Source organism: Chroicocephalus ridibundus, chromosome 1, assembly GCF_963924245.1.
Source record: "Chroicocephalus ridibundus chromosome 1, bChrRid1.1, whole genome shotgun sequence".
Lineage (NCBI taxonomy): Eukaryota > Metazoa > Chordata > Aves > Charadriiformes > Laridae > Chroicocephalus > Chroicocephalus ridibundus.
The window spans coordinates 96,501,816-96,526,741 of record NC_086284.1 but is presented as its reverse complement, the minus strand read 5'-3'; the positions used below and the strand labels follow the sequence as shown (position 1 = coordinate 96,526,741).

At 43.1% G+C, this 24,926-nt stretch overlaps 1 protein-coding gene across 2 annotated transcripts; it reads right to left on the bottom strand.

The window, feature by feature from the left end:
* Positions 1–3,822: 3,822 nt before the first annotated feature.
* On the bottom strand, positions 3,823–22,401 carry DDX3X (DEAD-box helicase 3 X-linked). Of its 2 annotated transcripts, none has more exons than XM_063344025.1 (17): positions 22,224–22,401; positions 19,640–19,697; positions 18,550–18,600; positions 13,384–13,507; positions 12,044–12,184; positions 11,861–11,960; positions 11,148–11,283; positions 10,633–10,718; positions 9,902–10,000; positions 9,666–9,826; positions 9,315–9,459; positions 9,056–9,200; positions 8,579–8,760; positions 8,371–8,488; positions 7,766–7,922; positions 6,700–6,827; positions 3,823–6,355 (listed from the first exon to the last, which is right to left on the bottom strand). In XM_063344025.1, exons 1-17 carry the CDS (start codon positions 22,266–22,268, stop codon positions 6,273–6,275), a joined length of 1,959 nt encoding a protein of 652 aa, XP_063200095.1. In that variant the 5' UTR covers positions 22,269–22,401; the 3' UTR covers positions 3,823–6,272. The 2 variants fall into 2 exon arrangements, with proteins under 2 accessions (XP_063200095.1, XP_063200102.1); XM_063344032.1 differs by having other exon boundaries at positions 6,700–6,824.
* Positions 22,402–24,926: the final 2,525 nt, after the last annotated feature.

The window sequence follows — 24,926 nt, the reverse complement described above, 5'->3', positions numbered from 1 at the left end:
TTAAATAGAAACTAGAAGATACAGGTGAGATGACAGATAGGATCGTGCATTGCAGTCCTCGCTTGAAAAAGTTTACGCCTTAACACTGACAGGATGAACAAGAGAAAAGGAGAACAGTTGCAGCAAGATGATGTGACTGGCCCCAGCTCACCCAGAGCAGCAGCACAGCTGGGAACAGATGCCTTCTGTCTTTGCCTAACCCTTCATTCCGTTTCCTCTTCAAATTTATCAAAACTACTTCTTTCCCACTGAGTCATCAACTGAAGGAGATTAGATAAACTCCTTAGCCACTAGAAAAAACCCTCTGGTACTCAAGTCCCTCCTTGAAGCAACGCTGTTGTGTTTCCTGCACTGAATATCTAAGTACGTAATACCAAGAGAGATCTATCGATTTATTTCATATTGTACTTCAGCCTTCCCTGCAAAGCCTATAGCCTATCAGAGTATGCCCCTTCATGACAAACACTTCACCTGAAAAATCTAATTTGTATAAAACATCAGTGGGAACAAAGTTTTCATCACACCAAATACATAATTTGACATTGTCGCTGTACTGAAACCTGTACAGATCATCAGTCAGATTCAGCACTGTGTAATCTGTGCTCTGAACATCTGTTTGAACAACGTAATTCCTTTAGCAGCAGTATTTTTTGCTAACAAATCAGAAAATATGCATGGTAAATTTCCCCTGAAGTGGCAGGACTAAGAGTGAACCTATTCTTGGTAAAATGCAGTTTCGAGCAGGATTTCAATTGCTTCCAAAAACTCTCTGCAGAGAAGCAGTGCCCCAAATGACTGAATACACAACAGCATTTCCTTCCACCCTCACCCGAAACAGTCAACCAAGACTTAAGAGATCTGTAGCACTGACACCCTTTCCAGACGTTCCCTAGATAATGCCAAGAAAGAACTAAGGGCGGCAGTAGAGGACCCCATTTTGGACGCAGGCCCTACCACCACTGATGCTTTTCCTCATTTTGTCTCTGGTCCAGGCTTGCTTTTTTAACCACCAGCGAGTTGCTTCAGCTTGGCAAGTAATATTTTTGTGAACGGGGGCTAATTACATAGATCATTTTCTGGGGGCTTACTACCGTGAGTGCTACACAGGAGCAATGCAGTGTACAAGGCAAATGACTGGATGAAGCAACCAACCAGCAGAACCACAGATAGAATCTGTACGGGTATGTTTTCTGACACCAAGTGGTAACCAAGACAGTTTCATGGAATAGTTTATGTCATCTCTGTAGCCTTGGCAATCTTCTTCCCCTCAAAAGTAATCCAGTTGTGGCTGTCCTGTGAGGTTGGACTGTGTGCTAGCACAACAGATCTAGCCATATTCACTAAAGGGGAAGAGCTCACACAAAGTAGGAGTGAAACTTCTCCTTTACTCCCCTCCTCCAAAGCATGACAGCAAACACTTAAGATCTGTGATTCAATGGAGACTGTAATAACTAACTGCAGGTTATTTTCAGGAACACATTGATCAGTATGAGCAACAGTGAACACTGCACTTGATGAGGATTCACAAACTCAGAAGGGCTACAGACACACAGCTTTAATGAGGTATACAGTGCAACTTTTGATTGATTGCCACGGTGAAAGCCCCAGCAGCATCCTGCTTGCGCAAGTCGTTTTTCCTGTACTCAATCATTGCCTACATTTCATGCCTGCACCTAACAAAACAGTAACCAAATCCCTCTAGTAACCCCACTGCTCTCAACCTTTTTGAGAACCCACAATAGGACATTAATTAAATCCCTCCCACCCCATGTCACCAAAGTCAAATGGATGTTGATTCAAGACCACTGCTTATCTGCACAGGTCACAGTAACCTCACTGGCAGAAACAAGAATAGGTTTTCCTACAGCCTTATTACTACAACCTCTGCCACTGCTGGCATATGCAGCCATTTACTGCGTAAGGACTGGACTGGCTTCACTGCACATTTTGGAAGGCCTGATAGAATGCAGATTCACAGTCAAAGTCAAGTCACTAATTATTTTCACCATTTAACTTCACAACCCCTTTTCTTTACCTTACACTTTAGGATCAGTTTTCTCCATCCCAAGTCTTTCCCCATTTAGCATGAGAAAAATTATGCTGCCCAGAACAAACTCCCGCCTCTGTGGGAACATGCTCTGCACTTCTCTTACCACAGTACCTTAAGTGTCCTAACGCTCCTCATACCTGCAGTTTCCCCAGTAGCCAGTTCAACCTCATACCACCAGAGGTAAATTGCTTCCTCCAACCTCAGTGGAACAGAATCTTCCCAAGTATTTCTGCCACGTACGAGCGCCAGACTTCCTCTGACAGTTTTCACTTGCTTTGCACTCGGAGCTCCCCTTGCTTTACACTAACCACTCCGCTACCTTTAGGATCTCTGCTCCAGAGAGCACTGCTCACAGGCCTGGCCTAGAGCCACTTGTGTTCCTCTGGTTTCAGCTGCCCAGTGACTTCTGCCACACCTGCACTTTCTGCAACAGGCTTCACCAGGAACAAACCTCACGCTCAAGCATCAAGTGCAAGCCTTTATACTCAAGGCTTGACTTCCAGATCCCACGGGCCACCTCCACAATGCACAGCACTTCACTCTCCTCTCCCTTAACTGGGTTTCTGTATTTCTACGACTTTAGCTACATGATATGCAGGGGGGAAAAACTGCCAGGTTAGAGCTTTTGGAAGATACTCCAGTGCATGTTGCACATCCAGGGACATAGCATGACAACACAAAGCCCTGCATGATGAGGTTGATAATTGGCACAAGTCTAAAGCAGGTAAATTTAGTGTGGTCCACACTCAGTGTGCTCAAAGCAGCTCCTCCAGCAAGCTATCCTGGTAAGCATGCTGATCTCCTTCTCACCGTGGTTCTTCAAAACTCACACACATCACTGACTGGCAGTGTACCAAGGAGGCAAGGTTACCTTTACAGATGGGCAGTGTCAGGATCCAGGACTGCAAGGCCACATGACACCTTTACTGGTCCTTAACCCCTACCATGTCTGCAGCACACCATTATGGACCTGAGTTCTCAGCCTTACTTTCTCCCAGTGAATTCATTGGTTCCTAATGTCATTAAATATAGGTTCTTTCTAAATCACATTCTTCTTAATGAAGACTTTTGTCTACCTTCTAACATAGGTTCAGATGCTTCCAGTCTATTTTTTTCACTGTATCCCCTTGGATATTCCAGTACTTAACCTCATTTAGCCTAATTACAGCTCAGTCCCATAGCTTTTAGAAGATATTCAAAACTGCAGTGTGGGTATACCTTTGCTAACTGGGGGGAAGAGGGGACACAGTTTTTTGGAGGAAGAGAGGGAAGAGGGTACATACTGCACTTTTCACCACAGAATTGCACATGCTTTTTTTCATTGAGGCTGCCTAGCAACAATCAACAGGCAAGATGTCAAAATTAAACCTGTCTACTACAATGCACCTTCGCTAAGTTCAGAGACGCAACTGTGAGATCAAGTCCTTAATATTAAATGGCTGAGAAGTCAAGTCTGAGTGAAAGTTCAGTAAGTTTTAATGATGATGTTACAGCCAAAATTGGTACCCCTAAGGAAAAAAAAAAAAAAGGTGGTCTCCTCATCTGTCCACACCTGCTTTATTAGCTTCTCTAGAAAACCTGTACAAGTATCCAACATGGTGAGGCACAGATCATTTTAAGGTTGCTACAGCTATAGCCCTAAACCTAGCCACCATTTATAAGCACACTGATGTGGTACCACACTAGATTCACCTACTTCCAGAGCTGCACGTGAATGAGACTGCTTGGGCTACAGATCTTGTAAACCAGAAGAGTGACGCTTCACAAATGAGTAGACTGTGCAGTTCAACTTTTTTATTTTAATAAAATCAAGAATATGCACAGCACATGCAGTGCTAGCATCTAAACTAATACAATAAGCAATTCTAAACCTACAGTGACTTGAAGTTCAATTTTCACATTCAGCAAGTTTAAATCCATTCTTGCATATTGTTTTGAATCCTTGTATCTGAACTGAAAAATATTGCTGGCTGATAAAACTTGCTAAAATGCACAAGTCACTGATTATGCCAATACAACAAAGATAACCACATGTTTGAGGATTGCAATGTGCCAGACATTCACTGAAAAAAAAAAAAACACACAACTAAACAAAACTCACACAACAAACATCTGAGAATCTGGACACTTCACATCAGTGTTTAGAAGTGTTTCATTAATATCTTAAGACAAGTGTATCAAAACCTTGGCATGTTTAATTTTAAGTTGCCAATTTTTGTTTTACTATCAGAAAGTTATGGCTACACTGCCAATGCCGGGTCTGCTTAATTTGACTTAAGAGTTTAATATGACTTAAACATTAAAAGCTCACACTACCCCGAAATATATAATTTCACGCATACGGTGACATTCAACATTCAAGTGCCAGTGTTTTTGTACTGTCTTTTGGTCAAGTTTCTTTAAACTTTCAAAGAATCACTTTTAGGCTTACAAAAATAAATATTTGTCAAAAATGTTCAATAAATATTACACAAAACTAGCAGCAAAAAGTATCTAGAAATCTGTCGTGTGCAAATAGTTTTCTTCCCAGCTATCATTCCCATGGTCCCAAATAAGTTTTAGAATCTATTTCCTTCTCCTTAAACAAGCTGCGTTCAATCTCCAAGAGACAAAATAAGATTGGAAGTTAAGGACACGCACACAAGACATATATAAAATTCTCTGAATGTGCAATAAAAGAAGTATTTTGTAAAAAGTTATGGGCAAAATGTACAAGGGCCTAAACCTAGACTTGAAATAGCACCATAACAAATGACCTCAATACTGTCAAGTGCACCTACTTAATAAAAGTTTTAGAACAAGGCACAATACACTTGAAAAAATCTATTGCACTTTAGGAGATTTTTGCCATTTTCCTATGCCACTGTAGATTAGTTGTTAACTGCTCTGGCCACAACGTTAGCACAGAAATTCCAAGTGGCAGAGGCATTTTTCTGGTGGACAATACTTATCTTTGGCCAGATTTAGCATAAACAGACTATAAATACAATGGAAACCTATGCAACTAAAACTGACTAAAACTGCACTTTAATAGCAGAATTGAAACCTTGTGCAGTTTATGTACATTTCCAACCTCTGTGATCTCAGGTTTGTTTGTTACTCTTCTGGAGCCATTTTACAAAGTCTACAGTAAGCCAGTTTAACATCTCCACGCAGCTTGAACAGAGTAATGTGAATCTGCATTAAAATAAAGCCTGCTGCATAATTCTTCCTGTTCATACCCTCTTGACCAAAAAACATCAACACTAGCATGCGTTATTAGACCAAAAATTCAGTAAGGCCCTTAAGGAGGACCCATCACTGCCATGGTCAGCCATTCTACCATTTCAATTTCATATGGCAGGCATTTTTAAAAAGTCTAAATAGATGAATTCTCCTAAAAACTATTTCAAGTTATCAGACCTTTAAACGTTCCCTGTAATGTTCTGCCCACATTTGGCTAGCTCACATTAATGATCTGCCTAAATATTGAAAAAGGAATTGCTGTATTTACTTGCATTAACTTCAAAAACAGTGCTTTTAATGTATGCATGTATCCATACATCATCTCATCATGACTGGAATGGCTTATTAAAGGCTATCAGGTTCTAAGTACCTATCCAGGATAGAGTGAGCAAATCAGAACTTTAACTTAGTACAGTTTTGCCACATTAGAAACTAATTGCATTGATATGCTTCAAGATGTTTTATTTTTCAAATCTGCAAATACCAAAAGCCCTAATGCAGGCTACCGCATAAGTTTTTCTTTGTAATATTATGGATGAATCAGTGATTCCTGTTTAAGTTGTATCACACCTGTGTGCCAAGGTTTGATTTTAGCCCAAGTTCAGTAATTTTTATTTTTTCAAAACAATTGATATCTTGAGCATTACTGAGCCAACAGGACATCAAAATAAAAGTTGTCTAAAGTTAAAGGCACAGTACATTAACAAACAAATGATCCTCAGTCACAAAATCATAAATGCAGTTCCTGGGTGGGGATGGGTGGGAGGGGAGTTAATCCTGACTACAGCAATAGAGTCTTCAAAACCACCTTCAAGATAGGGCTACTTGTTCCTTTGTTTCCATCTTGTGACCTTGAGCTCCCTTAAAAAAAATTTCAGTGGAGAATCACAGCTGGTAATGTACTGCGAGTTCTTGAAGCTACACAAGGTATAGTCTGGCTAAGTTACATGTGGTTTCCATATTAGCTTGTATGGTAGGATATCTGCTGCAAGCAGATTCAGTTGCCCCACCAGTCAACCCCCTGGGAGTTATAGTTTCCTCCATATCCATCACTGTTGTAGAAGCCTCCATAACCACCACCTACGAAAGGCAAGAGAAAGTGATGCTTAATTAACCCACTGAAGACTTTAGCCTTCACAACAAGAAAATAGGCCAGGGCACAGACAGGATGCCTATTAAAGGAAACCCACCCAAAAGCACTGTCAAATGCACACATTAACTAAAATGTTGGAAGAGACAGATGGCATCAAACTAATCGAAGACAAGTAATTTGCACTAGCCTAGATCCAAGAAGGATGCTGAGACTTTGCGCAACAAGCACCAGCTGACCTCATATTTAAACATTACCTCCAGAGGTTTTATTACAGCAAGCATTCTACATCTGGTTTTGTATTTGCCAGCACTGCCTGCCCAGTTTTTCTTACCTCCAAATCCTCTGCTGCCACTCCCTCCACTGCGGCTGCTGGTGGATCGACTGCTACTAAAGCTACTGCTGCCAGAACCACTACTTGTTCGGTAGTCTCTGGCACCAAATCCTCCACTGAACCTACTGCTGTATAAAGGAAGAAAACAAACACTTGAGTAACATCAGTGGTATCTTAAGCACTGCAGACATTGAGATTCAAGTACTAAATTTCTTCAACTCTGGTTACCAACTACGGCTGGGCCAACAACCACTACAAGTGTTGAGCCCAGCATGCTTTATAAGCATCCCAATGCTATCTGGAAAGGGCATTCAAGATAACAAAGGAAAAGTTACTACTATTCAAGCAGAGTCACATTGAATTTGCCATGTTACACTAAGAATTACTTTATCAGGTCGTGGTAAGATTTGGTTCAGTGCAACCTCTGCTCCACACAATTTCCAAACCTATCATAGTGTTCAAGTGATGCGTTTATGACCACCTTTCATATTGTAGAAGAGGGGAGTTAAATCATTTTACAAGCGTGCTTCTGAAGGAAAAGCCGAACAACTAGAATTCATGTGGTCATATCACATTAAGTATATTAAGAGGAAGGGCTGCTTCTCCTCCCACCCCTTTAAGCCATTAAGCACAGCTTTGCATTATCAGCTTATAAGGTATTTTAGGTTTCCATAGCAAAACTGTTTTACAAGTGGCCTCACACCTGCAATCTAACCCTCATACCTTTCCTGTTTTATGTCAGGAGGCGTGTTTTACCTTCTCCTAAACACAGGTATGCATTTCTAGTAAGTGTTTTCACAGAGTTCTAAAACTACTTTTGCAACATATCATTGTACCCCAGCCGTATCTAATTGTCTGCTTAAGAGGAGAAGTCTTACGGGTTAATTGCCTTATGGTAAGATGGAACAAAATCAGACATTAAGTGTCACCTTCTGATGTGCATAACTCACAGCTTATACTGCACTAGTTTGTCTTCCTCTAACTATATTTTTAGACTGAAAACAAGTCACCCAACTGCCTCCCACAATGGATTAGGTATACTTTTAGCCTAAGTTGTGACCATTACCTCTTAGATCGCCCACGGCTGCCACCTCCTTTGTGATGCTGTTCATAAGCCATGTTTTCCAGCCAAGATGGTACTTCTTGCTTAGCCTCAACAAGAAGATCAAGCAAGTCCTTGGTGATGTTTATGTTCCTCTCATTGAAGAATGAGGTGGCAAGACCTAAAGTAAACATTCAGTTTTAGCCCTACACAAAGCAAATACACCATAGCACTTAAACCCATTCCACACTCCACTCGCAGCCATGGCAAGTACAAGATCAGATTCCTCATAGCCAAGCTCAAGAACACTAGAATTACCTGAAGAGAAAGCTGTATAAGACAATTATTCCACCACAGCTAGTCACAAAAACCCTGGCTATTTACTGACAGACACAGAAGATACCAAGCTTACACGTGGTATCAGGGCTTTTAAATAGCAACAAAAGCACTAGGCTAAAGGAACTGGCTACCTTCCACACCGGCTAGACAGCAGTGACCAGCTTCTGTTCAGAGAACACACCACATGGCCTTCTCAAGTACTTAGTTGCCATTTGCTCCTTAGCCAATACTACTACATCTATCAACTTGGGTATGAAGTGCTGTCTATGAAAGTTCTAGATCGTACTTACCCAGGTTTCCTACACGGCCTGTACGACCAATACGGTGTACATACTCTTCAATGTCACTTGGCAAGTCGAAGTTTATGACATGCTTTACATTTGAGATATCTAGTCCTCTTGCTGCTACCTAATGATTAAAGGATTAAATCAGATCTTAGTAAAATTCCACAGGCCAAGTAGTATGCTTACTGGCTCAAACTTCATAGATTTTACTTACTGCTGTGGCAACAAGAATTGGGCTCTTGCCCGAACGGAACTGGTGCAGTGCTTCCTCTCTGTCTCTTTGAGAGCGATCTCCATGTATACTTGTACAGGCATATCCTTCATGGTACAAGAAGTCCTCAAGAGCATCTGCACCCTTTTTAGTTTCCACAAACACCAGAGTCAACGAATCCTTGCCTAATAATAATCAAAGCACACATTAGCAGAAAAGCCGCACAGACAACGCTTGCCTCCACACATCTGGTAAAAGGCAGTTTTAGGTCTCTGCTCTTGTTTATTTTAACCTGAAGCCACTGGAGACCTCCCTCCCCATTTGGTATTACCGTAAGAGCTTATGTCAACTTAAAACTGACATTTAGCCAGTGGAATGTATTCACTCCATTTTAAGGAAATACCCTTTCATTCACCTACTCAAAAAAAGTACTTAAGTCATTAGATTTGCCTTATTTGCTTAGCTGAAACTGGTCTTTACCTGTGGCATTTAGCAGGTCAAGCAGAAAAGATCGTTTGTCTGCCTCTTCCACCCATACTACTTTCTGTGTAATGTTCTCAGAAGTAGAACCTACTCTGCCAACAGCCAGAAAGATATACTCATCAAGGAAGTCACGAGCAAGCATCTAAAAAGTGGGAAGAAAAAAAATATCAAAACGGTATTATTACTTTTTTTTTGCATTTGTGGAAGGGGAATTTGGACCTATGAACTGAAAATGTTTGAGCTTTTGAAAAAGTACCTGGATTTCCTTGGGGAAAGTAGCACTGAACATCATGGTATGACGAACACCCTTTGGTGGCATAGTATCTTGTTCAACAATTCGACGAATCTGAGGTTCAAAGCCCATATCAAGCATCCTGTCAGCTTCATCAAGCACCAGGTACCTGAATAGTAATAAGAAAAGTTATTCTTCAGAGCTTTTTCTCTTTAAGCTGTAACCTAGAACAGACAGAAGGCTACAAGTTATCCACTACATGTTTATACAGTTTGAAAGCTAAAACTTAAGTGTCATTAACTCTAGATCTCTCTATAAAAGGCAAGGTTTCTAGTTGTCACATCATTAGCATACGGACAGGAACATTCTACTTACTTGCAGAAATCCAATCCAATCTTTCCCCTCTCCATCATATCAACCAGTCGTCCTGGAGTTGCTACAAGCAAGTGACATCCACGTTCTAAGTCACGTATCTGTTGACCAATGTCTGCACCACCATATACAACACAGGGACGAACTCTGGAACGGTATGCAAACTATAAAACAAAGTAAGTTAGCTCTAAAAAAAACTATACCTCAGCTATTTTGTGATGATGAACTCCTAGACATACCTTTCTGGCTTCCTCATAGATCTGCACAGCCAGCTCTCTAGTGGGAGCCAAGACCAGTGAGATTGGATATTGCTTACGGCGCCCATACCTTCCATTCTCCTGAAGAAAAAAACAAACTTGGAATGAGTACCACAAATACAAGGGGAATTAAAAAAACTACTAAAGGCAATATTGAAGACAGGTCACCAAGTCTGTCTTAAAGAAAACGCACGGCTGAAAGCCAACCTGTTTTAAGCACTTTATCTGAAGACTCTGCCGTACTACAGTACCGAAGATTCAGCTGTTAGCCAATACATTTACAGCAACGCAGCTGCACAAGCTTGGTCTCTATGACCTGCGCCATCATCCTTAACTTAAGCAGCAGAGAAAACAGTCAAAAAAAAAACCCTGTTACTTCCTATCCTAAAGTCACTACAACAGACAGGTGTAACTAAGTTTTTTGTAGCAAGGGAAGCATCTTTGAAGTTTATGCAACAACAAAAACACTCATAAACAATCTTTTCCCTAAACAGTTACAGGTATCAACCCTTTAGGTAGGAAAAAAAAGTGTTCCACAGCGTACATTTTTCAAGGGAAATAGCTGAAGCTTTCTAGAAGTTGAGAACCTTGCCTATCATACCCAAAGCAATATGACATTTAAGCCCAGCTATTGTGTTCAGCAGCATACATCAACATGGGCAGAAATACACATTGGTCATAGCTTTTCCAAGACTAGGTATTTAAATACTTGCCTTCATAGCTCTCAAGGCATCACCAGGGCCATCTGCATAGATCTGGCTCAATATTGGTAGAAGAAATGCAGCTGTTTTCCCAGACCCTATTAGGACACAATTTAGTGTTACTAATATTGGTTTTCAAAGATACTGTACTTTTAACTACAGCACTAATCCCATATCACTAGCATATTCCTCACTAACGTCTACACCAGTATACGGCTACTACCTCTGCCATTGCAGAGCACTCCTTAGGCAGTAGAGGTTCTCTACAAAACCCTTACCACTCAGCACCACAAAACCCTTAAGTAAATGTGATTTAAGCCCTGAACATTTCTCTCAAGACAGAGTAAACCCAGTCATCCACATCTAAAGCAGCTGCATGACTCTAAAGCTAATTGATTTTCAACACTGCAGCTATTTCAGTATGCTCTGAAGAGAAAGTTGTACTGCCTTACAGACCCTCTTACCTGCAACTTGAGAAATACAAGACCCTACGCCTAAGTAGGAGCAGTAAAGAGTTACTAACTTACCTGTCTGAGCACAGGCCATCAAGTCTCTCTTTTCTTTAATAATAGGTATTGCATGTTTCTGGACTGGAGTAGGACGGGTGTAGCGTGTGAGCTCAATGTTTCCCATAATAATTTCTCCCATATCAACATCACTGAACTGTAAGATATTTAAAACAAGAAAGATGGGGATGCTTCCCTTCAGCCACCACAGAACACATCATTCAGTTTAAGTCATTTATAAAGTAGCTTTTTTTTCCATCTCTTCCTACAGAACAAACCTGCCTGTTAAGTTTACAGGTACTCAGGACCTAGTTACCTAGAGTCTGGTTATCTACTTAGTCCAGTTATTTAAGTTAGCCTTAAAAAGCCAGCCAAGCCTGAAGTGACTACACCAGTATACTATGCTTAGCACAATGCACTGCCTATGCTTAAGCAGTTGCTCCCAACCAGCACCTCCAAGCACTTCTACTCCTTTACACGTTTAAAGTCACATAGTTAAGTGAGCTACAAGTGTTAACTGAACAAGCTTAGACCAATTTCTCCCATGTCTTAGTTCATCATGTGCAACCCCCCTCTGCAAAACAGCTTAGCCATAGGAAGGCAAGACAGTGTTTCCCTTCCTCCCTGAACTTAAGACAGCATGGCATCAAGTTTCACATCCAAATAGTCACAATTAGATACACATCAGCAAACCAGATTTTAAAAAACCACAACCAAAAAAGTAAAACACTTACACTTTCAATATGCGGAGGGCAGTTGCTGCCTGTTGCTTCAACAGGAATGTCATCATATTTCTCAAAGTTAATGCCAGTATTGCTTCCTGAAAAGAGCTCTCTAAAAACAGAAGAGAAAGTATTTTACTTGCTAGTCATAACAACTGACCCTGTCATGTGAATTTACACTGTTCCATTACTTACTGTTCCAGGCGCTCACTCGGGGGAAGAGGCTTTGACCAGTCATCTTCATCTGATTTGTCACACCAGCGGCTATTCCCACCACGGTCAAATCTACCGAAGCCGCTCCTATCATAGTCACCACCTCTTCCACGCTCTTCATATCTAAATACAGCAAGAATATCAGGCTACCACTCCCGGGCAACAGGATTTTTTGACATGCAAAATTAAAGCTATAATCACCTAGTAGTGTATGCTCTAGGTATTACATGTAAAACTGTAGAAGAATTCAAAGTCATCAGACTATCTGTACTTGCTTCTTGATCTACCAACTGAAGAGTTTAGTCCCAGCCATCAGACTAGGTCATATTGTTCTGCCTCAGACAGAAGAGTTTGTCATGATTTCACAGCTCAGTTGAGCTTGATACACCAAACTTTGTATCAAAATTTTCAGTTGGTTAAATGTAACAGATGTAAAAGAATCAGTCATTTGCCAGCAGAGCTGCAACTGAAGTTGTTCAGTCTTTGCCATTTTTGTAGGGAGGTCCGCTTAAACCTCTTAGGAGACATTATTTGGTACTCCCCCCTTTCTTTGTGCATCATTTTACATAGGTCTCCTACATCCAGACAAAACCCTTAAATGCTGCAATTTTTTCCTTTATTCCCCCACCACACACGTGACCAAAGTAAATACCTCAACTGCATGTCACATTATTATTTTATAAAGAGGGAGCTCACCTGCATTACTGACTTTGAAAGAAGGTGGAAAAAGTCCTTACCTCAACTGTTTAGTTTTTGGTCTGGTAAATCATGTTTGAGAAAAGTCTGGATACAGGACTAGCGTCAGCTTTACTAGTCGATAAAGGCCACTCTCACCACACTTGTGCATACAACGCATGATGTGTTTAAGACTGATCAAGTAAGGTAGAGAACCTGCAAGAGTCTCACCCAGTTTTATTAACTATACTTTTTAAACAAGGAAAAAAAATACTGAAATTAGAAAAAATAAAAATCCATTTTGATGTAGTTTATGTGCTCCCAACAGCTCTTCATGATTTTTCTGGAAGTAGCCACCCATCTAGCCCTTTTTTTTGTGAATTGATTAGGTCAGCAAGTCATTATAGCTGCAGTGAGTGGCTGGTGGCAGACTACTGGGCACGTTTTTCAACACATGCAAATTTCCCATCCTTAAACTCATGTAGCTTTAAAAGCAGTGTTCTCTTGCTCTCTCCTCCCCTCCCAGGTTCCTCCTACCTTATCCTGTTGTTCACACCTAGAACTCCAATTTTAACATCAAGATTACAGATGCACTACTAGAACCGAGACAGACTTCATGTGTACCACCCAGACAAATAAGTACTTGCCTTCCTCCTCTTGATCCATTTCCACGGTCAAAAAAGCTTGATTTTGCTCCACGGTCAGACCGTGCACCAAAGCTGCTGTATGCATCCTTGTCTCTGCTAGAGCTCCAGCCACCACTATCAAAACCTAGTAAAGAAAGGTATTTTAGCCATACATTACATAGTCTAATTTTTTTTTTTTTTTTTTTTTTTTTACAAGAAAAATAGCTAAGTTCTGTCCATTAAGTCTCTACTGGAAGGTCTACAAGATTGAAAGGTAAGCAGTCCTTCAAGAATGGAAGATGTACAGATGTTAAGACTTATTCTAATAGCGACTAAGCATCTCATTGCCTATGAGAACTTGCTGAAACGCCTCCACTCATGTACAAGCACATCATTTTCTAAAATGCTGCACTTCCCTTGGTGATAGCATGCAAGTTGCCTACTCTGGCTAACAGGTATCAGAAGAAACCTTAAGACATTAAGTCTTGCCAAGCCTACATTATCTCTCCAACTTGAACATAAATGCTGGATGAATTTTATTTTTGTGAGGTTAACAAATTAATAAACAGTATTAGCCCTTGCATTAGAAATCCACATGGAAGTTAGAATGTTTCGTCATACTGCAAGTACACAGAGCAATCTGATCTACGATCACAGTGAAATAAGGAATATGGAGTTCTTAATGAATTACCCCACTGAAATTTTCCACAGCACTTTTACACCTACCTTCAGTAGACACCTACTTAGGAATGTAGCTCAAAGAAAAAGGACCAAGAAAAATAGAAAGTACATGAGCTTGCCAACACCATGAAGTAAAAAAAACCCTTGGTTTTATTCAGCTACCAGGGGTTGGGAGGTAGGCAGAAATTTTGAAAACATGACCCAACCAGAGTCTCAGCTAGGGGCTTCTATCAGAGAATAAATTAAACAATTAAACAGATATATAGTGTCACTCCTATTACTGAGCATGCTTTTGCCAGCTCCACAACATAAAACCAGTCAAGACCTATGCACCAGACGGTAAACGCAACCATGAAACAAAATTACTCCAAAGAAAAGGGTTGTTCTAAGCCCTGTCTCTCCAAAAAAGCTTTGCAACTGCAATTACTCTACCATTAGATGTTCTCTGGAGAATGTCATTCCCCTTCCTCCCTACTTTTTCTGAAGTAAGAAATTCTACTCCCCAGAATCCAGACATGCATAGTCACAAGGGAATTCTAAAAACTAGTGTGAGAACTATAACTCATTTGGTCTGGGCTAACTGAAGCACACAACAAAAATAATCCACACATGAAGTTTATTAGCACTCAAGACTTTCCTAGTCCTTTAAGAAGTAACTTTAGTCCTTAAGGATAATTAATTTCACTTCAAGAGACTGCTGACAGAAGATCCGGAATACCATAATCACTTCCTTAACATATAAGAAACTTATTTGTAGCTTGTTTAGAAGGCATCTAAAGGCAGATTTTAGTATGAGTACCTTTCAAACCACGTTAAATACATTGGGATATGTCATGCTACCAAAAGATCTAACAGCAGTGGTACTGACAGAGCAATCTTCAGAAATAACAGATGCAGTTTCTCATTAGTGAAAAAATTGGGCTGACTCCATACTACATTAAAATCTTCTACCAAGTTCCAGGAACGAGTCAAAATTTTGTACTCCAAAGAGCATACAAAGTAAGCTTATTTATCTAGCTTGTTACTACAGTAGTTTCCACAGCTGACACCTTGCCATGTTTTTCTCTGAGGTACTGCAGGAACTTCTAGACCAAGTCTTAAACAAATACATATATACACACTGCTTGGCAATTAGCACTATTAATTCCACTCTCGGTTTGGTATTCCTAGTTTGGTTTTACTTGTGGATCAGCATAGAACAACAGAGGTCCAGGCCATACAAGTCAATTCCAAGTAACCAGCTAGCAGAAGTCATCATGATGATTTAGAACACATGGCAAATCAAAAGCCAACACACCAAGATGAAATTCCTCAAACTTTTTTTTTAAGTAAAAATCCATATAGATTCCATCCAACACATATTTCTCAAAGGAGTAAGTTTGGAGTTCAGTAAGTTAATTTACTCCAGAACAACTATTTTAGTTCTTGCACCTATGAAAAGTGGTAGAATTGTCAATACTTCTCCTCAATGAGCATTTTAATTTGCATTTCATAATGCTCTATCACCAATCCTTGTCAGCTTACTTGAAAAGCTGCCACATGCACCAACAATCATCAGCTTTTTAAAGCTGGGAAAAATAGTTAAGAATCATGAAATCCTTTAGGTTGGAAAAGACCCTTAAAGTAAGTTCCTTGATCTATTAGAGATCAGGGTTAGGCTTTAAATATCCAAAAGCAGCTTCCAGAAAGTTATAACAAGAAAATGACATGACAACAAGCTCTAGTGTTATCAAGTCAAGCTCACAGAAGCAAGACACTTCAGACCAGGCAGCACTGCATATCGAGCTCCTTGCACTGTAGCTTCAACAGCTGAAAAACAGAACTGCCATTAAGTAACCTAAGGACATATTTTTATGCATCCTCTTATTTCCCCACAGTTCTGTCCTGTTCCTACATACAACGCTAACAGATTAGTATTGCAATAGGGACAGATCTGCAGGTGTATAGAAAGAGTAAGCCGAAGAAGGCACTGTAGGAGTTTTAAAAAAAAAAATACATCCCATAGCATGCTTCGCCTGTCAATACCTACTGAAATCATGAAGGTGTTCACCTCTTCACAAACACAAAGAACAGCTATTTTTAAATATTAAGTCCATTGCCTTAAGCAATTTCTTACTTAGCTGCAAGTATGCTCATTGCGGAACTTTAATAGCGTCTATGAATTACTATACTGTCATGAACTAGAGGAAAGTGAGAACCCCAAGCTAGGAACTGTACACTATTTGTTGCTAGAGCATGTCTAAGGGAACACCCCGCAGGAGACAAATAATTTTTTTTTCTTTTTTCAAGTTTTTTTGAATGCAGTTATAGTTAATTAACACTTTCACAAAAGTCCATAAGGTTACAGTATGTGAGCAAGACAATTCTACTCATTACTGAAACATAGTTCTACCAAGTAGTTTAACTGATTTTTACGTCAATAAAGATTTTCTCAGGTTGCTACACTTGTAAGGCTGCATCAAGAGTTTTGTAACATGGTCAAATACCACTATTATCCAATGTCTCTTTTGCCTATTGCTTGTTAATGCCTACACCTTGAAAACATCTGTTGCTGACGATTCCAAGGAGCAGCCAATATACACAAAAGCTTCACCACACTTAACGCAGTTGTCAATTTAGTTGTAAATAAGAGAAAGAAGCATGTACTTTCACATGAAAGTGAACTGTGTAACAGACTTCAAATCATTCTATGAAATAGCTCAGCTTTACATCACTGTACCGATGATACCCACTTTGCTTCCCAGTAGGGGGCATGACCTGGAACTGTAGCTTTTCCATTTAGCCATCATGAGCCTTGTCTGAGGGAGCCATGAGGAGTCTAGTGATCCAGTACTTAAAACAGGTTTAAAGGAAGTTTTGAAGGTTTACCAAGGAAAGCAGTAGCCTATGTTCTATTAATTGAACAAGCCACAGGTCAAACTTAAGTTTCATGACTTGTTTACATTTTTGCAAGGTGAAGCTTAAGTCCCCAGAAAAGCCATACATGATCTCATTGCAATGTCTGAATTCTCATCTTACACAGAGAAGACAACAGTGACAGTCCTATACATAACAGGTCACATATGAACTCGCGGTTAAGACTGAAGTATCCCTCCATATCCAATATCCCGAAAGATTAAACTGCAGTTTGGTACAAGTTGTCATATAGGCAAAGGAAATCTATATATAAACACCAAATGTCCACAAGCCAACTTTGTTTCCTGCTTTTGAGAAACCTGCACATTCCTCTCAGGGTTAGCAGGTCAATTTATTGAAAGACTGCTCACATCTGAGGTTAATGTGATCAGGAACTTCAAGAGCATTGAGCTGCCAACCAGCCCCTCTACCTTCCCCAGAACACTGGCTTCTTGTAACAGGCTGTTCACCATTTGGTGCTTTAGGCTGTGCTTCTTTTAGGTTTAAGAAACCAAAAAACACACTAGCTTGGGCACATGCAAAGGCAAGACAAAAAACCAGACCAATCTGTTCCTTCAAATGGCACAAAACTGGAGCGAAGCATTTTTTATCTAGTTAAATTTAAAATTACACAGCATCAGAAGTACTATGAGATATATATACTTCGATGTTCTCCTTCCACCCATTCCAAATGGAATGAGTCCTCTTGCAGTATTGAGAAGGGAATCTGTGGAAATCCACTGTTTTAGAAAGAGATGAGATTAAAGGCTTCCTTAAGTTGCAGTGTAGCAGAAAGCAATTTAGTTCTTCCATTCCAGTATTTCAGTAGGTGTTAGAGGAAGTGTTTCTCTTCTACCTACAGAAATCACTAGACCTGATGATAAAGCATGCTGCAGTATCTGCTACCTTTCTATCTTACAAAGGTCATGTTTTATTCCACTGAAGAACTCTTACATTTTGTTTAGGAAGTGCAAGATACAAAGGCCATTTCTCAGCACGAACTCCCCTGTGTAAACAGATGACCAATGTTGGTCATGTGTTTCATGCACCAGTATCCCACATTTTCTTCTGCAAGTACTCTTGTGGACTTACATAAAAACTACAGGAAGCTAAACAAGGACATTTCTTAACTATTTTGTTTCTCATGCTGCCTAGTTAAGAGCAAGCTGTGTAGAACGTACATTTACAAAGTTAAACTGTGCTATTTGTTCATACTAAACAACTGGTTACTAAAGTTTCACAACACAGTCAACACCAGAAAAAAAAAAAAGCACTCCCAAAAGTCACTAAGGTGAATACTCAAGATTACAGAGCTAGTTAAGATGGGAGACACCATCTTGCTTCAGTCACGGTTAATTGCTTAATAAGATACAGGAAGTATTGTGCCAGACAAGATACTGAACTTGACCTTAGAACATAACCTGGTAAAGGAACCAAGAATAGCACACTAAAAGCAGAAGATTAAGTCACAGTGTTTTGCACAGAATAGCCAAGCAGTCTGCATAATCACCTTTAACAGTACTGTCAAAGCCTTTAACAGTCTGTTCCTAGAGATTCAGAAGTAGGCCAAGAACCAGGTAGGAGTGTTGCCACTGTATTTCTGATACATACCCTGTTTTGAAGCTTCCCTGTTCCGCAAATGAGGAGGAATGTATCGGCCTTCTAAAGGACAAAAGAAAGGTGGTGTTACAAGATTGCAGCATTAGCACCTTTTGAGATACTAGCCTTTCCAACAACAGCTTTTTGTTCGGGGGGGAAAAAAACCCTGCCTGCCTCACAAGCTTTAAGGCCTCTTACAGCATCTTTAAACAAGAGTCCTTTAATACAGCACTTTATATCCTTCTCTCAGAGGACTCAACACAGTGAAGATTGAATTCTTGCATACTCATTTAGATAACGGCCTTTTTTTTTTTTAAATGAAGATGGTCTTGCTATTTTTTTTTTTTGACCAAGTCATACATGCCCTTTATGGATATTACAGTGTCTGTGATGAAAGCTTGTCTTCCTAGAACTCATTAAGGCTTAACCTGGTGCCAGGTATTTGAGCAGCTTAAGATTTTCCCTGTGTCATTCAAGTACTGGTACTCACAGTATTATTACTACCAGTATTTTTCCATCCCCATCAGTTCAGCTTAGATCAAACCAGAAGCCACATGTAATTGCCTCTGAATAGCATTCTTCACTTTCAATCCAGAAGCATCTGTCTGCTAAGCAACGTGAATCAGAATGTACCAGCCACAAAGGTGAATGTGAATTCCTGGAAGACTCCCCTCTCTTCTTTAAGTACTTAAGCCTTGCATGTCAGAGAATGCAATTTCTACTCAATTAATCGGAATTAGTACAGTCAACTACTAAAACTTTTACCTTTAAACACTGCAACTCTAGCCAGATCATCACACCACTACTACAATCAGTGGCCTCAGTTGTTTGACTAGAGGCAACAGAAAATCTGGGACAAAACTGGAACACTAAGGTCCCTCAAGTTAGTTAAGTACTCAAGAAATCTACACATGCTGTATCACTCCTAAATTAAGTGCTCCTACCTAAAGGATACAGCATTTTTAAAGCAGACATAACTAGCAGCCTCCTCAATTTCCCCATCAACCTCCATGAATCTTTGCTTCAGAAATTACTTTTCACAGCTACAAAACCCTTATTTCTAAAACTGTGTTTGTAAGCTTGAGAACTTTCTTGTACTTACTGCTTGAAGAGCTTCCTTCGCTCTGAGAGTCTGAGGAATTCAAGTCTAGACCAGAAAACTAGAAAAAATGAAACAAGTATCAACATGTTACAGCATGAATTTATGCTAAGATACAAAAAGTCCTTTTGCTTATTAAGAGTAAGCAGTGTTCAGACAAGTTATTGCTACAGAGAAATTTATTTACAGTGTTAGTTACACCTCCTGTAAAAGAGAACCACCAAAACCATAGTTAGTACTCAAGGCTACACCATCCCCAATGTCTTCATATCCACCAATAAACACGCACCACACAGCCAGCAAAGCCAAGAGAGCCAAAGCCAAACGCAGACCAAATCAAATACCACTGACTTTGCTTCACGCAATATATGCCAGCTAAAGAGCCATTTAAAAGAGTCTTTCAGTCTACTCAAATGCATGCCGATTGAGATCAATAGCAATTTTTAAATTTACTTTTTTAGATCTAGAGACTACAGCCCAAATAATACCAATTCAGTTGGGTCCTTCACCTGCAGGGACTCAGCTATTTCTTTATGCTGCATTAACACTACTGAGATACATGTTTGAGGCAGCTGCTGTTCACAAAACATCAAGCGACTTCACAATTTTTTGCCTGCTTTTCTAGAACTTTGTTTACAGCCTTCAGTCTCCCAGTAAAGTCTACCAAGAGGTATTTCAGTTCAGGCACTACTAGCATGTAACCCAAACGTTTTAGGTCAAACACACTATGGACTAATTTCAGTAGAAGGCAGGGAGCAACTCACAAAGCTTAAACACCAGATCATAGCTGTTTTGGAAAGATCAGAAACTTATTTGGGAATCACAAAACATGGTTAAGTAAATTTTATGCAAGACCAATGGCACTAAAGTGTCTTCCACTACGATGTGAACCAATCCAAAGCAAAGATCCCAGTGTACTGTCCTTTTAGACGTTCAGTTGCATTTGCTGCCATTTAGGACATTCAGATTCTTGAAAAATCCTCCCACGGCAGGCCACGTATGATCCTCTTTAAAGCTACTTGAATTCTAATCTCTTTAGTTGATCCAAGCATCCACAGGAGGCTAAAGAACGATTCTTACTTTAGAAGTAAACAAAAACAAGGACTCGCTACTAGGACAAAGTTGCCTCTCCAGAAGCAGTCAACAGAAGCGATGCACAGATCTTCTCGCACCCGACCCCCCCCCGCCCCCACCGTGGGGGGAGAAGAAGGGGCAACACTTGCCAAAATCCCCTCTCGGAGATGGCGCAGCGAGGAAGCCCGGCGCGGCCGCCATCTCAGTGCGGCGGTGCAGCCGGCACTGCGGGTTGGGATTTTCGGCGCAGCAGGGAGCAGCCGCAGCCGCCCGGCTAATCCGGCAGCCGGCACCCGTCACGTGCTACCACGGGGGGGGAAGGAGGGGGAAGAAGCGGGAAGAGGCGGGGGGGGGGGGGGGGGGGGGGGGGGGGGGGGGGAGAGAAGGACCGGCTCCCTGACCTACTTCGCCGAAGACTCCGGAGCAGCGGCCGCCCGAAGCCTACAAGGCGCCGAGGGCTAGCGCTGCCCTGCCACGCCAGCTGCCCGCCCTGGGTCTCGCTACAACATAGGAGCCTCCTCTTCCCTCCTCCCCCACCACCACCCCCCCCCAGCCCGGGATTAGATAACCATCTACCCCCTCCACATTGGGCAGGGAACGGGGAACGGCTCCGCCCAGCAGAGGCGGGGGGAGAAAAAAAAAAAAAAGAGGAAAAAATAATAAAAAAAAAAAAGAACAACAAGCTCGCAGGCCCGGGAGCCGCCCGGACACATGCCGGCTGAGGCGCTCCTCGTCCAGGCCCAACTGCGTCACCGGGGCCCACGGGCACCGGAGGAAAGAGCGGGAAAGGGCCGCCGCTGCTGACGCAGCTCGAACAAAGGCGGCCGCCATCGCCCCCTCCCTCCATCCCCCCAGCCCTTCCCCGGGGAAGGGGGCGCCGACACAAAGCGCCCTCCTCCCCCACCCCCATCTCGCCCCGTCAGAGGCACAATGGGCGCCATTTATCGCGTCTTTCTCCCTGCCCCCCCCCCCCTTCCCCCCCCGAGGCTCCCTCCTCCTCCTTCCCCTCCCCCCCGCGCGCTAGTTCCCGCCGCCGCCGCCAGGGGTGCCGGCAACCAGCCTGACCATCGTCGCTCGCCGCCACACAAAAGCCGGGCCTGGAGCGTGGCAAGGAGGCCGCGGGGGCAGGCGCAGATCCCGGCTACGGCGGCAACGGTGGTCCCGTCCTTCCCGCGCCGCCACCCCCCCCCCCCCCCTTCCCTTCCAACCCCCTCCCCGGCCCGGAGCCGCCTCACGGCGGAAACTGCGCAACAACCGAATACGCCACAGACGGGCCACGTTGAAGCGGGTAGGGGGGAATAGAGGGGAAAATCACGACGCAAACGTCGCGGAGCGAGAAGCGGAACGAGGAGTCCCACGCCGGGAATCCCTCCCGTCCCCCCCACCATCCATGCCCCACGCACTCGCAGTCTCCTCCGCGCCTCTACTCACGCCGCCGCACTCCGGTTAACGGAGCGGCCTCCTGCCGCTCCACCACCCCCACCCCCCCCGCATTCCAGGGCCCGTCCCTCACCTGCTGGTCTAGACTGAGGGCATTTTCCACCGCCACATGACTCATAACGAGAGATCGTCTCGGGGTGTCCCGCTCCGCCTCGAGAAATTCAGATTCAACGCGGTTGTGGGCCTGCGCCGCTGCTGCTGCCGCTCGTCCACCACGAATCGCTTTCCTGACTGAGCCCCCCCCGCCTCGGCCCCAGCCTTTATATAGGCCCCGCCCCCCGGTCCCAGCGGCGCGCGCTGACTTCAGCGCGCACGCTACCGCCCCTTCCCGCGCGCTCCCTTCCCCCCCCCCAGCCTCCTGCCCAGCGCTATCGCGAGAAAAACCAAACGGCGCTGCGCCGGAGGGGGGAACGAGGAACTATCGCGAGATCTTCGCCTGCCTCCTCAGCTCAGCCCGCGGTGAAGGGCGCTCCGGAGGAGGAGGTGTCGCGAGACTTAGGGAGCGCGACAGCCCGCCCACCCCCCCCCCCCCGCCGCGCGGCAGCCGCTGGGTCTCCCCAGGCGATACCGCGAGGTTTCCCCCACTGGGGGAAGGGGGGAGGAACGGCCAGGAGGTCTCGCGAGATCACGACCGCCCCCCCCCCCCCGCCGCCTTCGCCTTTTGTTCGGCGTGCTCGCGAGAGCGCCCCGGCGCGCGCGGGGCTGAGATGTCTCTAGAAGGAGTCGTATGGGAGCGGGGGGTGTCACGTGGGCGGCCGGGCCGGCGCCAGCCGCCATCTTGTGCGCTTCCCCCGGCGCAGTGGCGTAGATCCTAATGGAGGCGCGGCAAGACCGCGACCCGGGGCCCCGGCGCGGCGAAGGAGAGAGGAGGGGGCGAGCAGTGGCGCTCTGTGGCTGCCCGCCCGCCCGCCTTGAGCATCACCTAGAACGGGAGCTGGGATTATGGTCAGCCGGGGAGGGGCTACCCAGAAACGCACCGGCCTCCTGCTTCCCTCCACAGGCATCCCCACACGGTGCCTTTGCAGGGCAGGAACTGGCGCTCCTTCCCTTTACAGGCCCTGCTGTGCTGCCCGGCATTAGTTTCTGAATGGTTCCCTAGAGGTTCTGTCAGCTCACCCTTTCCCAGGCAACCCCTCTCACCTGCCATGGACCGTCACAGCTCAGTTGCCCAGGCACATTAATTCACAGCTCTGGCTGTGCCTACAGGGCCACAAAAGGATCCACGATGCCTTGCTGGTGGATCAGCACACCACTGAGACACTCGCCCCAACGCGTTGGTATTGGTGGCAAACACTGGTTATCATAAACATTCATCATCTTTTCCACGCAACCGTCATTAACTATCTAATGAGAGGCCAAAGGTCACCCCCATTTCCCTTGTAGTGACAGTTTTACCAGGCTATCCCATTATATCCACAAAAAGCCTTACCTTGGACTCGTTAGGACTCATGTTTACTGCTGGCCTGTAAAATGCCAGTCAAACAAGCATTAACCTACCTGTCACTTTTCAAGACAGCAAAACACCCCCATACCCTTCCATCACATCACATCCTGCTGACACAGAAAACACTATTGCCATTTCCTTGGATTTAGGTCAGTAAAAGTACTGGCAAACACATAGCTTACAGGATCAGGCTACCTCTGAGGCTATTAAGTCACACACAAAAAAAGGATGGAGTTTGGTTGCTCTTGATCCACACATAGCAATTATTCCTCCATTTCCTTCCTCCTTGGGCTGCTGCCTCTTCCAACAAGAAAGTATAGGGAAGAGTCATACTCCAGAAGGACGGCTAGATTCACTGTGGGATTTAAAAGCTTTTCCACAGTACTCATACATAAAAAACACCAATCTTTACTTAGTTTTTTCCCAAACACAGAGTGCTTTCACATAGTAGCCCTTAAAGTTGGAGCTCTAGAGCCAGAGTCCTTCCATTCCAGAAATTAAGCCCTACAAGCTTTAAACACCCATGAACACATCCTGAAATGAGCAACACATGCTCCTTCTCACAGACAAAACAGCCAGTTCTGGACAGGGTCTTCAAACAAACCATTTACCATTCTTCTGCTTTGGTCTTCCATAGTGCTTCTTCAGCCACCTACAGCTCCAGAGTTAAAGGTTTATACTTTTATTTCTTACCCAGGTGCACCTATTTATATCATTTAAATGCTTGCAGGTGTGTTCACCAAGGCTGCCTGACAGTTAAAAAAAAATTCTGTATTTTTAAAAAAGCTGTTATTGGACTTGGGCCCAAATTTTGGGGTTTTTTGAAAGCAAATTTCAAATAAATCTTTTAATTCCTTTTCTTCTGACAACTTTGTGGACAATTCTAAATTCTAAACAATTCTGCAATGTTTACACCCCTACAATGTCTGCAGTGCTTTTGTAAACAAGGGCATTGTTTGATATAATTGACATGCACTAGAAAATGACATTAATTACTCCTTCTTCACTGCACAGGCTTTAGAAGTATCACAGTAATTTAATTCCTGGTCTTGCAGTCAGGAAAGCAGGTGGGCCCACTTGCGTCCGTGTCAGGTTAGTAGAGGGGCCTGTGTGTGTCATACTGTGTCACACTAGCAGCATGCTTCCACGCAGTCCACCCAAGGCAGAGCAAATTAGAAGGTTGGAGTCTTCTGCTACAGACACACAAGCGCTCCCATTGCTTAGGGAAGTCAGTTTTCCCTTTGTTATTAAGTTAACATTTGCATTAGGCAGGACTATGTACTCTCAGTTTCACTTTTTATTCTCCTGCAACTGACTCAGAGACAATTCGCT